This window comes from Mus musculus, chromosome 18 (genome assembly GCF_000001635.26).
Source record: "Mus musculus strain C57BL/6J chromosome 18, GRCm38.p6 C57BL/6J".
Classification (NCBI taxonomy): domain Eukaryota; kingdom Metazoa; phylum Chordata; class Mammalia; order Rodentia; family Muridae; genus Mus; species Mus musculus.
In genome coordinates this window covers 34774159-34791506 of record NC_000084.6, presented here as the reverse complement: position 1 = coordinate 34791506, position 17348 = coordinate 34774159, and the positions used below count along the sequence as shown (strand labels likewise).

The window sequence follows — 17348 nt, the reverse complement described above, 5'->3', positions numbered from 1 at the left end:
GCATCAATGGTAGTTTATACTTGCTTTAGTGCCCTTAAATCAGAATGCATAAACTCAAAATTAGCAACAGTAAGGGATGGTGAGGGGGCTCAGTGGGTAGAGGACTCCTAGCACCAAGCCTGGCACCCAAGTTTGAGCCTCAAGGGCACACCTGGTACAAGGAGAGAATCAATTCCAGCAAACTGTCCTCTGACCTCCAAATAGGTATTTTGGCATATATGCACGTCTCTCTCACCCCATACACAGATAAATGTCATGTTAAAAGGTTAACAAAGTCAAGTGCATGCTGTTAATCTTAGCATGCAGCAGGCAGACCCAGGTGTCATCTCCAGACTGGGTTCCAGCCTGCTCTACACAGCAAGTTCCACACTACCCAGCTAGAAAGGAGACGTGCTGAAACATGTCTCAAAACAAACAAAAAAACAAAATTTAAAAAAATGCTTCAATTTTGATTAACACTGTTAGTAGTAATTTGACTTCATGTCTGTCCTGTAATCATCATTTTGGATTTTGGCTGTCTCTAAGAAGAACTTTTACTATAACTGATATGAAGAGTGTAGCCTGGTGGTGGTGGTGCATACGCTTAATTCCAGCACTCAGGAGGCAGAGGCAGGTGGATCTCTGTTTTGGTGGGCAGCCTGGTCCACAGAGTGAGTTCCAGAACAGCCAGGATTACACAGAAAAGCCCTGTCTTGAAATCACTAAAAACACAACACAACACAACACAACAAACAAGAGAGGGGGCAGGGAGAGGAAGAGGAGAATATTTACTCACTTGCCAGGTCCAAGAATATCCAAGTGTAAGAGTGGGTGACAGAGGAATGGAAGCTTAGAATTATGTAAAGCCAGCGTAGAGACCAAGGCTGTTATGCTAGCCTGGACAAGGCATCTGTCCTGGAACTACAACAGTTTTGTGCAACAATTACGAGTTCAAAGATGAGGGAGGACGATGCCAACTGCTCCACAGAGATGAGCTGCATTCATCCACTGATAAAAGACTTTCTGGCAGGTAAGATCACAGAAAACCACAAAAGACCCACTGTTCTAGAGGAGAGGAGAGGCAAAAGACCCACTGTTCTAGAGGAGAGGAGGAGGCAAAAGACCCACTGTTCTAGAGGAGGACAGCAAAAGACCCACTGTTCTAGAGGAGAGGAGGACGGCAAAAGACCCACTGTTCTAGAGGAGAGGAGGACGGCAAAAGACCCACTGTTCTAGAGGAGAGGACGGCAAAAGACCCACTGTTCTAGAGGAGAGGAGGAGGCAAAAGACCCACTGTTCTAGAGGAGAGGAGGAGGCAAAAGACCCACTGTTCTAGAGGAGAGGAGGCAAAAGCTCGGCACAGAGGAAGAATGGAGACAAAGTGCAACCTGTTGGCAAAGACAGCTCCTGTAACAGACAGTGTTTCTTTTAGTCTAAGATATAGTTCATTTTTAATTATACACGTGTGAATGCCGGGACACCAAAGACAGACGAGTTGGAGTTGTGGGCAGCTGTGGTGGAGACCAAGCTCAGATCCACTCCCAGCGCAGTGCATGCTTTCTACTGCAGAGCTTTTCTTCCACATTTTATTTTTATGTGTCTACCTGTCTACCTACCTTCCTACCTACCTACCCTATCTTTATTTTTTGAGATGGGGTGTAGCCTTGGCTGATCTGGAACTCACTTTGTAGACCAGGTTGACCTCGAACTCAGAAATCCACCTGCCTCTGCCTTCCAGATCTGGGGATTAAAGGCTCGCACTACCACCTCTCAGCTTGCCCCAGTTATTTTTAGTTTCCATTTGTGTATCTTACCTGAATATGTCTGTGCACCAACATGTATGCCTGGTACCCAGAGGCCTAAAGAGGGCAAAGAGGGTATCAGATCCTCTGGATCTGGCATTACGAATGGCTGATTCTCAATATGACTGTTGGGAATTGAATCTTGGTCCTCAGTGCTCTTAACCACTGAGCCATCTCTACAAAAACCAACCCCACTCCCTTTTTATGTTTTGAAACAGGGTCTCTCTCTCTCTCTAATTGGAAGGTGTTATTTTAAAAAGTAGGTGCTAAAAAAAATAGAAAAGAAAAGAGAAGAGTAGGTATCTTAGTAGGGAGTGGTATAAGGCCATCCGTTAAAGTTGGATGATCTCTTAGAATAAAAGTCCAGCCGGATCTACAGATCAACTTCCAAGACAGCCAGGGATGTTGCACACAGAAACTATCTGAAAAAAAAAAAAAAAGAAAACCAAACACAAAGCAGAGTGCAGGTGGGTGGATAGTACAGGTGGGTGGATAGGATAGGTGTGTGAGTGCAGGTGCCTGAAGAAGCGTGGATTCCCTTTCCCTGGACCTGAGCTTCTACTCAGCAGTGAACACGCCAATATGGGTGCTAAGAAGAAACCCAGGTTCGCCGAAAGAATAGTAAGTGTTCTTAAACACTGAGCCATCTCTCCAGTCTTTCACTTTTTGTTTTGTTTTGTTTTTCCTTTTAAAAAAGATTTATTTGGGGGCTGGAGTGATGGCTCGGTGGTTAAGAAAACTGGTTGCTTTTTTAGAGGTCCTAAATTCAATTTCCAGCAACCACATGTCAGCTCATAATTGTCTGTAGCTCCAATTCCAGGGCAATCTGACACCCTCACATATACATACATGCAGGCAAAACACCAATGCACATAAAATAAAGTAAAAATCATGTGTGTATGTGCCAAGTTCCTTGAGTGCAGGCGCCTATAATATATAGAGGCCAGAAAGTACATCTGGAGCAAGTGGAAGCTAGGAGCTGAACTCAGGTCTTCTACAAGAGGTTCTTAACCAATGAACCATCCCTCCAGCCTCCTTTTTAGGTTTTTAGTGTAGCCCTGGCTATCACAGAACTCACTCTGTAGACCAGGACAGTCTTTAAGAGATGTGCCAGTGCCTGCCTCTTGCACACTGGAAATAAAGGTGTACATCACCATACCCAGACTAGGTTCCCTGGCTTCTTCTGACAAACATTTGGATGTCTTTACCAAGTTATCAGTGCTCTCTGGCAGCGGATGAAGTCAACCACACCCTTTGGTATATCATTTGCATTTTGTTTTTGACAGAGTCTCACTACTTACTTGAGGCTGGCTTTGAACATTATCTTCTCATATCTACTGCCTACTGAGTGCTAGTATTATAGGCATAAATGCCAGCACACTCAACTGGATTTTTGCTTATGTTTTATTCTTCTTTACACATTTTCTTCATTTTTATTTTATATTTATTTTGGTCTATTGGCGAATGCATTCTTCTATTTATTAATTCTGTTTGTTTTTACTGTCCAGCTACGAACAGTCCCTAGATGATTCTAAGGGTAGGTTGCTTGGTTATAGAATTTCAAAGAGCCATCATTCTTCTAGTTTTAAGGTAAGGGAGATATCACAAAATAAATTTTGGAAAGACAATGCTACCTGGCAAAATAAATTCAGTTTAAACAGAAAAATCAAAATGAAATTACAATGCATCTTATAATTAGATGACTAAAATACAACAGATACTGTGAAGTAAATAATATAGAGAAGTTTTGCCAGGTGGTAGTGGCATTTAATCCCAGCACTTGGGAGGCAGAGGCAGGTGGATCTCTGTGAATTCAAGGCTAGTCCACACTACAAACAGCCAGACTACACAGTGAAACCCTGTCTCAAAACACCTAAATAAATAAATAAATCTGAGTTTTAGAAAGTGGTATCTAGGGCTGGAGAGATGGCTCAGTGGTTAAGAGCACCGACTGCTCTTCCAGAGGTCTTGAGTTCAAATCCCAGCAACCACATAGTAGCTCACAACAATCTATAATGGGATTCAATGCCTTCTTCTGGTGTGTCTGAAGACAGCTACAGTGTACTCATATACATAAGTAAAACCATACACACACACACACACACACACACACATACACACACACACACACATATATATGGGATCTAACAGACAACTGTGCAGACATAGGGATAAAGGAAAGCTGCAGCTGATTTGAGGGCAGGCAGATACAAGCAGGAGAACTGAGCAGAGTGGGGTCACATTTGACTTTTTATTTGCTCTGATATTTCATCCTTGTGCATAATATAGCCTGATTCCTCTCCCCAGACTTATCTCCTAACCATACTTCACACTCCTCCCCAGCAGAGTCTTTCAGATTCATGACTTTTGTTTTGTGACCCATTTATTTTACCAGGGCCACCTCTGGACTGGAACTATCTGCTAGAGCCTAGTGGGGTCACCAGCGGGTATACAACTGGGAGCAACGAGTTCCCCCCTCCCTAAACCTTTCAGTAGCCAATATTCAATGAAGAGTATGGTCTATAAGCCCAAAGCCCCTCCTTCTTCTACACCTGACTCCTGGTGCAAACCCAGTACAAGTAACTGCAGGTCCACGAATTCATGATTGCAAAGGTTTGCTGTGTCTTGCCAGAGACAATGTTATTTCACAACCCTTCTCCCTGCCTTCGAGGCGCTTACATCCTTTCTGTCCCTTCTCCCACTCTGCTCTCCAAGCTCAGAGGGGACTGTATAAATGTCTTCTTTAGGGATGGATGAACATCATCCTTTATTCTCAGCACCTTGTGCTGCCATGAGTTTGTATATTCACAGAAGTTCACTGAAAAGAGGTTTCTCTAGTTACGGCTGAAACAAGTATTTATGGGTATAAAACATGATTTTTTTCTCTTCAATAAGTGTATTTCACTTATTATTTATGTAACCAATTTTTATGGGGAAAAATTAAATTTGGATTAGGCTTAAAAGATAAACTTTTAAGGGTGTGATCTGTAGGAAATACCATTTACAAAGAAATAAGATGAAAAACACCAGTAAGAGTGTATGAATGTAAAGTATACTTGAGAATTCAGAGATAGGAATAACAGGATATGGGCTGGAGAGGTGGCTCAGTGGTTAAGAGCACTGGCTGCTTGCTCTTCCGAGGTCATGAATTCAATTCCCAGCAACCATATGGTAGCTCACAACTATCTATAATGGGATCTGATGCCCTCTACTGGTGTCTGCAGACATCGACAGTGTACTTATATAAAATGAAATAAATAAATAAATAAATAAATAAATATATAAAAAAAGAATGACAGGATATGATGATTGTCAGAATGTAAAGGAAACAAAACATGAATTGCTAAGATTCCTGACTTCTAAATGTGAATTATGTACAATTTTACAAAACTGCAGGATATGTGGACAGCTACAGTAGGTGATGAAGCAAGTCTACAGGCTGCTACTTTTAAGTAAATAACAATTTTCTCTTTATAGTTTCTTTGAATTTTCAAGAGATATCTTTTCATACCCATCTAACACTGAGTATATTAAATGTAACATAGTAATTATATATTAAATGTTGGATGTAATGGTGTTAATCTGAATAAAATTCAAACATGTACAACATTTTGTGAAATCAAAGGTAAGGATTTGCACCCCAACTCCCCCCACATTTACACTTCAGCCTCTTTGAGCCTCATTTCCTTTGCCTATAAATAGGAGCAATAAGGGCCTCAAAGGATTGCCGTGAGGATTAGCCCTTATTCCCTAAGCAACCTTGTATTCCTTACTGGTCACGTATAAATTGGGAGTAGCTTTAAAAAAGAAGTGTTGGGCATCGTGACGTATGCCTGTAACCCTCTAAGTCTATCATTCCTGAAACTAAAGGATTGTGAAGCCCAGGCTTAATATATGGATACTGAACTCACTAGCTGTGAGGTCTGGATTGAACTTGAAATGACCCTTTGGAGAAGCCATGAGGAACCAAAAAAACCCAAACAAAAACAAAAACAAAAAAACCCCAGGAGTTCCAGGCCAGTTTAGGCTGAGACCCTATCTTAAATAAAACAAGAAAACATAAAAATGTATCTAAAAATTCTAACCATGTAACTAGTCTAGTGATACCATCCTGCAATGATCTAAGTACTCTAAACACAGAGAAGTCCACACTCAAAACTTCTCTTTGCCAAGGTAAATGTTGGTAAATGCCTGTAATCTCCAAATTTAGGTGGCTAAGGCAGAGGACAGAAAGCTCTCCTTCCCACCCCACAGACACCCCAGTTCAGAAAAGAAAGAGATATGTGTATATGATTGAAGTCAACTGTTTCCATAGAAAATGTCATGACAAATTCATTATTTTGTACAAATAATGCATGCTGTTATTTTAAAGTAAAAAATTGGGCTGGCGAGATGGCTCAGTGGGTAAGAGCACCCGATTGCTCTTTCAAAGGTCCAGAGTTCAAATCCCAGCAACCACATGGTGGCTCACAACCATCTGTAATAAGAACTGACTCCTTCTTCTGGTGTGTCTGAAGACAGCTACAGTGTACTTACATATAATACATAAATCTTTAAAAAAAAATTAAAAGTTAATACTAAACTACTGACAATGCCATAAATTTGAAACAATATGCATAACTAAAGCAAAAAATTTATGTATTTTTAAGTTTTCTTTTCCTTTTTGAGGTAGGGTCTTAAGTAGCCCTGGGTGCTCTTTAACTCAATCTGCAGCTTTAATGACTTTAAATGTGGGGTGGAGGATGGAGCCCAGGGCTTCAAGATGCTAGGCAAACACACTACCAATTGAGCTACACCCTAGTCCCAGATCTGTTAGACATAAGGTCAATATATGGATACTGAATTCACTATCAGTGAGATCTGGACTGAACTTAAAATGACTCTTTTGGGGAAGTCATGAGGAACCAAAAACAAAAACAAAGCAACAACAAACCAAAGCTAGGCATATGCCTTTAATCTCAGCACTTGTGGGTAGAGCCAGGGCAATTTCTGGGATTTTTAGGCCAGCCTGGTATATAGAGTTTCAGTCAGTCAAGTCTACATACAAAGATGGTGGAGAGAAAGAGAGAGAGAGAGAGAGAGAGAGAGAGAGAGAGAGAGAGAGAGAAAGAACACGAACACAAGGTGAGCACTCGTGTCAGAGCCATTAAGAAAAGAAAACTTTAAGCCCAGGTGCTGGGCATCCAGGTGCGTAGCTGTAATACCAACAAGCAGGAAGCCGGGCTGGTCGGGGCTCACCTGGGCTACATATCAAGGCTATCTCAAAAAGGAACAGGAATAAAGCCCTGGAAGACAGAAAGCACTAGGGAAAGAGAAGACCACAGAATGAGGGCTGCTGTCTCTAAGTATCTCTGGGCCACACCAAATTTCCTTGTCTAATTCTTCACAAGGCAAAGATCCTTCTTCTAGAGCAGATGAGGCGCCTCATCTCTACAGGTGTATCCTCTGCTGTAAATTAATAACCCTGCATATGGACCTTCAAATCCGTCCCCAGAGAGTGTGGTTAGTGAATCAGTCCCCTGGAGCCCCATTACCTACTACGTCTCTAAAAACAAAGAGCTTACACTCCTGGAAAACTAAGAGGCCACCCCACTTGTCACTACTAAACAACCAGGGAGGTTTCACCCATTTGGGGAACAAGAGTAAAGGATGCTTTGGCAGAAGGCATGATGGGTTTGTCACCGCGCTATCAGAGGCAGTGGGAACTGAGGAGCGACAGGTGTTAGATAAGGGTGCTCTGACCTTAAAGCAGCAAAGCCTACAGCACCCCCCCCACACACACACACACACACCACTGTTAAAATCAACAACAGAAAGGGGTTCCTATCTCCCACCTGGGGTCTACTTGTGAAGGGAAACCTAAACCAGCAGAACAGCTAGCAGGGCACAGACTTGTACCAGGCAGGCAGGAGTGAGTGACTCAAACCCCTGATAAACAAACATCTAGCTTTACCACACACCTGTAACACCAGATCAAGGCCAGCCAAGGCTCTGACTTTAAAAACAAAAGCAAAACCTAGCCAGGCATAGGTAGCCTGAAGCAGGTCAGCTCCAGGCCAGCCAAGACTACATAGTGTAACTGTCTCAAGAACAAACTCACCCCACCCCACACAAGCACAGAAGGGAAGCTGTGATGGTGTGATAAGGAAGGTGAGAAGGTCACTGCAGGGGCAGGGACAGGGACGGGCTCGCTGCACAACACTGAAACAAGCAGTGCAGACACGGTACAGTCGAGCACACTTGATACCCATCCAGCACTTGCCAAGTTAAGGAAAGGGCTTTGAAAACCCCAGGATACCCTGAGCTACAAGGCAAGATCCTTATTATTTAGTTTTCTTTTGTGGACCTACAATGAACTATGGTACTGGCTGGCCTGAAATTCTTGCTCCTCAGGCCTGGGCTTATAGCAATTCACTACTACACCAGGCAAAAGAAATGTTTTTTTAAAATGAACAAGGGGAAAAAAAATGAACAAGGGGGCTGGAGAGATGGCTCAACATTTAAGGACACTGACTGCTCTTCCAGTGGTCCTGAGTTCAATTCCCAGCAACCACATGAAGCTCACAACAATCTGTAATGGGATCTGATGCCCTCTTCTGGTGTGTTTGGAGACAGCAACAGTGTACTCAACACATAAGATAAATAAAAATAAATCTAAAAAAAAAAAAAAGACCATTTAGAAGAAAGATATTTTAAAAAAATAAATAAAAATAAAAAATGAGCCAGGCGTGGTGGCACACGCCTTTAATCCCAGCACTTGGGAGGCAGAGGCAGGCGGATTTCTGAGTTCAAGGCCAGCCTGGTCTACAAAGTGAGTTCCAGAACAGCCAGGGCTACACAGAGAAACCCTGTCTTGAAAAACAAACAAACAAACAAACAAACTGAACAGAAGCCAAGAGTGGTGGTGGTTTCCTTTATTCCCAGAACCTGAGGCAGGTGAGCTCTAGCTAGCCTGGTCTACACAATCAAGTTACATACTGAAACTTTGTCCAACAATAACAACAGATCTGAAGTTAAGATGATAGGTGTTTTTAAAGGGGATCCAATTAAACAGTACATGTTCTTATTAAATGAGAAGAACTTCACTGCATTGAAAGCTATACTACAAAATGCTGGGAATTAAAGGCATGCAGCTCCACGCCCAGTTTATCTAAAACTCTATAAACTAGGTGTGGTACCACACCTGAATTCCCAACATTTACAAGGCGGAGAGAGGTGTATCTCAGAGTTCAAGACCAGCTGATCTACATATCAAGTTCCAGGCCAGGGATCTATAGTGAGACCCTGCAGGAAAAAAAGAATTAGGGGGTGGGAAAGATTGATACACTTTCATTCCTCATAGAGGTCTTCCAGATAGGAATCACATGGTACTAGCCAGATACTGCAATTATTATATATTCCAAATCACAACAAAGCGATTTTTAGAGCCATTCTGACCCTGAAACAAAAATGAAAGATTAAAAGTTAAGACATTAAGCCGGGCGTGGTGGCGCACACCTTTAATCCTAGCACTCCGGAGGCAGAGGCAGGCGGATTTCTGAGTTTGAGGCCAGCCTGGTCTACAAAGTGAGTTCCAGAACAGCCAGGGCTACACAGAGAAACCCTGTCTCGAAAAAAAAAAAAAAAAAGTTAAGACATTAAGGCAGATAATGTCTTAGTCCTCCCTGAAACTCCTGAACTGAGACAGCTATGACAGCAGAGCCACCCAAATACCACACTTAAAACCACCGGTCAACCCTACCGCACCACAACAGAGTTTAGTTAGTAACAGTGGGGACGCCATAATTGGGGACGCCATAATTGATTAGTCAGTAGGAAAAAGAAAGGGTAGATCAGATTGCCTATTTCATATCCAATAAAAACAAATCAGGTGAATGGTAGATCCAATGATCAAAGCCAGCAGGAATAGTGGAAAATGCCTTTAATACTAACCAGCACTTAAGTTCACCAACCTGGTCTACATAATGAGTTCCAAGCACACCAGGGATACATACATGTGGGATAGTGGGAATGTTTTTAAAAAAAAATGGGGAAAAAGATTAAAATGAAAATATTAAGAATAATTATAAAATCTTAAGTCTTAGAAAGTCCTTTCCAAGCAAGTAAACTTAGAAGCCATTGTGAGATAGAGAAAGAGAGAGAGAGAGAGAGAGAGAGAGAGAGAAAGGGCGAAACCCAGACCAACAGACAGGGAGAGATTGATTGACTGGGTGGGTAGGTGGAGGGAGAAAGGGAGAGCAGGGAAGCCAAGTAGTGGTACAAGCCTTTAATCCCAGTGTAAACTAAGGTCTCTGCATTCAAGGCCAGCCTGGCCTACAGATCGAGTTCCAGAGCAGCCAGGGCTATCTATGGAGAGAAATGTCTCAAAAACAAAACAAAAACCGAAATGAAACAAAAACCAAAAAATCCAACCTAACCAGTATACTAGAAGCGTTAGTAGCAATATAAAGAACTCAGAATGGAGAAACCCTGTTCATTTACCAAGTGAGGGGAAGATGCATAACTAGGAGGAAGCAAGAAGAACTGCACCCATAGAGACAGCAGTCATGAACATGTTAGATACTACTTCTCACTGCTCGACTGGCAATAGCAAATACTGACAGAGAAGAAGAAAACCAGACCTCCACCACTGTTGGTGACTGGGAAGCACTCATGCATTACTTAATGAAATAAAAGTACACACGTTCAACCTGACAATCTCACTCTTGGATGCCCAAAATCACAAAAGAAACCTGGGTCACAAAACCAAAACACAAGAATATACAAAAGGCAGATTAGTATGTTCACTATTCCTCCAGAAAACAAAACAAAACCAAACAAAAATTTAAATAAAGTGGACTCCACCAAGAGAAATAAAAATAAATTACTAAATGATGGCATACGCATTCCATGAAGTATGAAGTAGTTATAAAAAATGACAACAATTTGGGAGTGTTACTCAGTACTCAGCACAGTACGTGCCTAGCATGTGGAAGTCCCCTGGAAGGGCTGAGGAGAACTGGGACATGTTTATAATATATATATAGATAGATAGATAGATAGAGAGAGAGAGAGAGAGAGAGAGAGCGAGAGAGAGAGAGAGAGCGCTATTATATCCGTATATATAATGTTCAATTAAAGAAAGCGGGGTTGGAGAGATGGCTTAGTGGTTAGGACCAGTGGCTGTTCTTGCAGAGGACCTAGATTTTGTTCCCAGTACCCACATGGTGGCCCACAGCTGTCTGTAATTCCAGGTCCAGAAGATCACACATACTCTTAGTATATGCAAAGATACTCATTCACAGAAAATAAAACAGGCTTCTTTTGTTTCTAGAGCTGGCGGCAGATACTGTGTAGTCAGCTAGCTTTTGTTTCAGTGGAGAAGATCTTTGCAGGTGTGCACCCAGCCCAGCAGCAGCCTTAGTCTCTACAGTGTGAACTGACCCTGAGCCTTGTGCATGCCAGACAAACACCTCCAACTGTTCCAACCCTATCTTTGTCCTCATTTTTTTTTTTTGGTAAGTATAAGTTATTTTTTTATAGGAAAAAATTCACATTCTTCCTTGGTAAGTTGAAGCAGGCAGGGTTAAAATGCCCTGCTCTCAGGTCTATAACTCTGACATTCTGTAAATAGTTGTACTATTATGCCCAAAAGAACAATCCATGGTATTTTTGTCTGTGTCTACTGCCCCTATATATAAAATACTCCCAAAGACTCTGGGACTGACACGGACTAACAATGACTTAGGAACTCAGAGTACAACTAGATTAGGAAATAAAATAAATGCAAAAAAAAAAAAAATCAACAATCTTGCAACATAATTTTTAAAAAACAGAAAACACATATTTTGAACGACAAAGCCACTACTCCAAGAGAAGGGGGAAATTGGGTTTGTATCTGGCTAAAAATATCAGCAGTTGCTTGTCAAAGAGAAATTCACTGGTGGAGACACCCACTCCTAAGACCTTCATGGAAATTCCCAAGAAATGGAGTATTTTCATTTTTTTCACATCATTTCTTAAGGCACCATATGACATTAGTAATGAAATAAAACAGGTTCATTAAATGTATCACTAGTATGCTCTTAAATATTTCTGGGTCAACAAGTATTTAGAGAGAGGGTATTAATGGGGCCTAAAATTGAGCAATGTGTTTTCAATCAGTTCAGAAACTCACTCATCCAACCCTCAATTACTCATCAGTAACAGGGGGCGCCCTGCTATGCAGTACTCAAAACTAAGCACGCCTGAAAACCTCTTAAACGTAACTGAAAGAAAATCTGCCCAATCACAGGCCAGCAGCTGGCAAACTCCACCCTTGAGTACAGGAAGAACACTTTTGATTGGAAGACAGTTGTGTTTACTACAATGTGTGGTGCAAATTGGAAAGGTCCACATGCCCAGAGTCCAAGACATTCTCGTCAATGAAAAAGGAAAACGAGCCGGCAGCCTGGGCTCCCTCACTAGACATGGCCATTAGGAGGACCTGCAAGACGGCTTTGGGAAACCTTAAAGGCCCAGACTTTCGTTGTGACTTTTCTTATATATGTGCCTGGATAAAAGTGTGGCAAACACAAATGTACCCAACCCAAAGTTACCTTTGCTTCTAGATTCACATTGCATCATACAAGACGGCACACAGTTGTAAGTACAACCTGCTTTTTTCCAAGAACCACTGCAAGCTTTTCGCTGGTTACGGAAAACCCACTTCCTACTGGCCAAGAGGTAAACGCATCGGGAATTTAGCCCTAGTAGGTGTTCAACACTCAGTGAACTTCAAAAACCTCTGCCCTCAGGGAAACCAACACCGCCAAAGTGAATGGGTAGCCATTTCAGGTGCACAGCTCATTAGCTCGATTCATCTGATGGCCGAAACAGGGAAACAACTATTCAAAGAATTGGGAAGTAACTTCCAGTCTAGAAGTCAGGAAAGACAACACCTCAGGTCAGAATATGCACATAAGGGTGGATCTGAAGAACGATTTGCTTCCAAGGTGAATTTGTGAATCAGAAAAGAAACTGCCTGGATCTGAACCCAAGGGCAGAGTAATTTAGTCAAACTCCATCTTATTACATCCTGAACCCCTTATATTTGTGGCATCTTTTAAAAAAATTCACTTCACTAAAGCTTCATAAATACCCTTAACAAGCCTTCATTATACATCCCGGAGAAGGATCCAAGCTGGTCAATTCAAACAGGAGAGGAAAACTTGATCCAGGGAACAAGTCACAAAAAACCCAAACCAAACCAAACCAAAACAACAGCAACAAAAACCACCCCAAAGATTGCCGATCAGAGAGAAAGTCCACAGAAACCAGCAGCACTCAACTACATTAATCCTAAACCTTCCAAAATAACGTTTCTATTTAGGGAATAAAATGTCTATTGAATCAAGTTCATCAAGAATATTCACTTTCTGTTTACTGGTCAGTAGATAATCCAAAAGCATCCTTCCCGCCCCATTTTTCTTAGTTTTATTTGACCAGAGAAGCTAGAGCTACTACCATATCAGAATGAGGAACTTAAGAGGCTTGACAAAACTCATTTTGCCGCCACATTACCACCACCATCAACAACAACAAGAAAGCTCAGGATCTCGAATGCTAGTTAACTTCTTACCGAACAAATTCACCATAAAATAGACCGAGGCAAGCGGCCAAATCCTCATAACAAAAGTTTCAAAGCAAAACCTCTCAAGGTTAGTTAGGGGAGTAACCCAAGTTCGAAGCCAAAAGCACCATTCTGCAGCCCCATTCAGCTAGCACAAACCTCAAACTTAGCAAAAAGCTAAAACTGCAGCTCCTGTTACCTCGAAGCGCCAAAAGAAAAGGGGCGTTCGAATTCAGACCACAAAACTGGCCTTTCTGGGGACCGTCAGGCCGAGCACTGCTCCAACAAGGAGGAAGTGCCAGATTAAAAAAAGCCCCGAGCAGCTCCGACTGCAGCCTCTGTGCCTCCCGTAACTGCCCACATTCCGGCCGCATTGAGGGCTCCAAAAAGAGGGGAACCCAGAGTGAGTCCGCCGAGGCGACCTGGGATCCGCAGGTCCGCGTCTTCTAGCCGAATTTTGCGGGACCCGGGAACCCAGGGTTCCAGAGCCTGCTCCGAGGGCGTGTAGGGGGGGGTGCGCTGAGCAGGGTCGCCCAGGAGGCGGGGCCTGCCGGCAAGCAGCAGCAACAGCAGCTCTTCGCACCCCGGCCGCCCCCCAGGAGAAACTGGGGCGCGCACCCCAACGCGGAAGCCACGCCGGTCAGAGCCAGAGTGCCCGGGCGCCGAGGTGCCGGCGGGGGGCGCTCAGGAGAGCCGGGGGCGCGGAACTGGGTCACCCCCGCCTCGCCACCCCCTCACAAAGGCCCCCGGGGAGGCCGCCCACAGGCCCCACAGCCCCGGCCTCGCGTGCCCGCCTCGGCCGCCACTCACCGCTAGGTCCTGGGGCACCGCCCCGCTCATGGCCCGCACCGTGCCGGCCCTCCAGGCCCGAGTGCGCAGCGCAGGCCCAGGATCTCCGCTCACTACCGCCGCCGCCGTGGGGGCCGAGGCCGAAGCTGAGGCCGTAGGGTCCGCGAACAGAAGCAACAGCCGCTTGCCCACCGGGGAGGCCGCCGCGTCCGCCATCGCCAGGGCCGGACGGACCCGCGCTCCCGCCCGCCGCCTCCCACCACCTCCGCCGCCAAGCGCCCGATCCACCCGCAAGGCCTCCCTCCGCACCACCCGCGGCCGCCGCTCCCCCCCACCCCCCCACCAGCCACCACCAACCACCGGCGCCGCGCAGCGCCCCCCGTGGCCGGGAGCGGAGGCTCAACCAGGGCTGCACACAGCGCCCCCAGCGCTCCGGAGCTGGGCAGCAGCTCTCAGCCCCTCACAGTGCTCCGCCCCAACCTCCCCGGGGCCTGCAGTGCCCCCTGCGATCGGGAGGGGAATTGCAATTTCCACTGGGGGGCGGGGAGGTGGGCGGGTCCTTCATCTTCCTCTCCCCCAGTCGCCCCATCCCTGGTTCCAGTCTTTCTTCAAGTGGTCACGTGTTGTGCTTAAGCTTGCTCTCCTCAGACATCACCAAAGACTTAAGGGGGTGGGGAGAGGTGGCAAGGTACCTAGAAGATGGATGTGTTGAGCAAAGACTACTAACCCCAATAAGAGTCATTTATCCTAAAACAGGTATGTTAGGATACGTTAGGAAGTATCCACCGCATGGAACACTATCTTCCTTCTCCTTGGCTCATCAGTAATTCAGTTCTTGATAGGTTCCTTTCCCATTGACCAATGCTTAACATCCATTGGATATGATTATGGTGATTTCCATTGGCCAAAGACCAACAAACAGTGTACTTTTAACATCTTAGTTTTTTTGCCTTGAACCTGTAGCGCTTCTTCCCTTTTCTAATGGACCAATTTTACTGGGTTTTGAAGATGTATTTTTAGCCAGGTGTGACACATATTCTTAACCCCAGCAGAGGCAGACAGATCTCTTCGAGTTCAAGGCTAACCTGATCTATCTAGGGAGATTTAGGTCAGCCAGGGGTGACTTAGTGAGAATCTGTCTCAAAAAAAAAAAAAAAAAAAAAAAAAAAAAAAAAAAAAACCAACACAAACACCTTTTACTTATGTACTGTGTCTTAAATATTTTGCCTGTGTGTGGGGGGGGCACTAGATCACTGGAACTGGAGTTATAAAACATTTGTCATGTGGGTGCTGGGAACTGAACCCAGGTCCTCTGCAAGAACAGTGCAGCAAGTGCTCTCAACCTCTGAGCCACCTCTCTAGCCCGACTTCCAATGTTATTAAGCTGTTACTCAACTTGTGGGGGAATAGGAAAGAGACCACCTGACTTGGTAGCATTTCATTTTGCCATGGAAATAATGGGGTTGCAGGCAAAGAAAGCACAGTAACATGTATTAGAACTATTTCAGGTGTGAGATACTCTTCAATCCCAATCAGAAAAGGTACTGTAGAGGCAAGTTGCTGACATTTGGCCATACTCATCCCCAGTAGGCAGTGGAGACTCTCCAGCATTTGATGTTGGTGATGCTAGACTGCCTTCTCTCTAACAGTCTCTCGAATACACAGTCTAAGGATATATAAGCCAGAAAGAGACAAGGTCTAGTAATAAACCACGCCAGTTGCTGTAAAAGTGGCAAGTTCTTCCATCAGCCCAAAGCTTTTGTCACTACCTAGTTATCTCCTTCTCCATAACCTTGTTTAGACCTTTGACCCTTTTTTTAAAGCAAACACTGGGATAGGAGACACCAACTACCAACTTTGTATCTAGAGAAGTCATCCTAACGCCAACCGTGTGGAGCTCCAAGGAAACAAAAACTTCTTCCCTGTGCCTTGCAATCCTTTAAAAAAGGAAGGTGGGGGGTTGGGTGTCTCTGTATATGCCCCAGACTGGCCTGGAATTAGGTATGTAGATCAGTCTGCCCCTTCGATGAAAAGCATGCTCCAGCATCTTATCCCTTGTAACTTCTATCTCCCATAGCAAACCTGAGGTCTGGACTGTGAATCCTTAGAGCACATGGCACATAAATTATTCATAGAAGGAAACCGGTGAATCCTTGGAGGACCTATCTGCCTTGCATCTTTTCTACCAAAATGAACTCCTGAAGGTTTCCCCTCCCAATGGAGGAGTTTTAGTCACCACCCCCCACCTCCCATCCTCCAGTATCTAAGGCTGGTTTTCAACAGCACCAGTGACAACTATATTTAAGCTTAGAATGGGATGAGCAAAGGAGAAATTCATCCAACAAGTAAAATATGCCAGATTTCCAAAGCATTGAGGCCACAACACAAAATAAAACAATCCCTGCCCTCATAGAACTTAACTTCTTTCCTATAAGAGACTTGAGCAATGAAAGTGATTAACACAATTGACCTCACAGAAAATTAATAGAAAAACAGAACCATAGAGCTGGGAATATAGATAAGTGAGAGAATATAGTGTGCATTCCCTTTCTTGTTGTGGTCCCCAGAAAAACACACACACACACACACACACACACACACACACACACACAGAGCATAGCATGAAGAAAAACTTTAGAAACCAACTATAAAGCTAAAAGTAAAAAAGAACAAGGGACTATGTCCATGTCACTTTAGTTGTTAAAATTCCATCCCTTGCTCTGGTGAAGGTGAAACAGAAGAGTTACAGTCTTCAACCCCTTAAGCCATCTCCAAAACTCCTCCGTCTTTGTCTCCAGGGCAGGAGGCAACTCCCACTCTGGGGAATATTTTCATGCAAAGGTTCCTGCTCCAGGTAGCAAGGCCAGTCCTGCCCTGCACACTTCATTGGTGTTCCAAGATGAGTACCACAAATGGGAAGCAGGAAAGGATGTAAACTACGCAACTTGACTCTTCCTATACCTGGTATAGAAAGAGGCCCTTGCTTGGCTCAGTAGCTATATTTCATCCATACACATTAGGAAAATGTTAACATAGGAAGGGCAGGATAGGAAAGGCAGGATTCAGGAAACAACAAAAGCATTAGAGAAGGTATCCTTTTTAGGACAAAAGAGCTTTGCTTGTTAGAATAATTCTGCAAACAGGATTTTTAAGAGGAAGAAGTTACCCAGGTCCTTGGAATCTAAATT

General features: G+C 44.0%; 1 protein-coding gene across 1 annotated transcript in view; it reads right to left on the bottom strand.

Moving 5' to 3' along the window:
- Kdm3b (KDM3B lysine (K)-specific demethylase 3B) overlaps positions 1–14499 on the bottom strand; it is a 62363-nt gene extending 47864 nt beyond the window's left edge. The window contains exon 1 of the mRNA NM_001081256.1: positions 14182–14499. Coding sequence (NP_001074725.1) covers positions 14182–14376 — 195 coding nt within the window. The 5' untranslated portion in view covers positions 14377–14499. The remainder of the gene's footprint in view (positions 1–14181) is intronic.
- Between the last annotated feature and the right edge of the window lie 2849 nt (positions 14500–17348).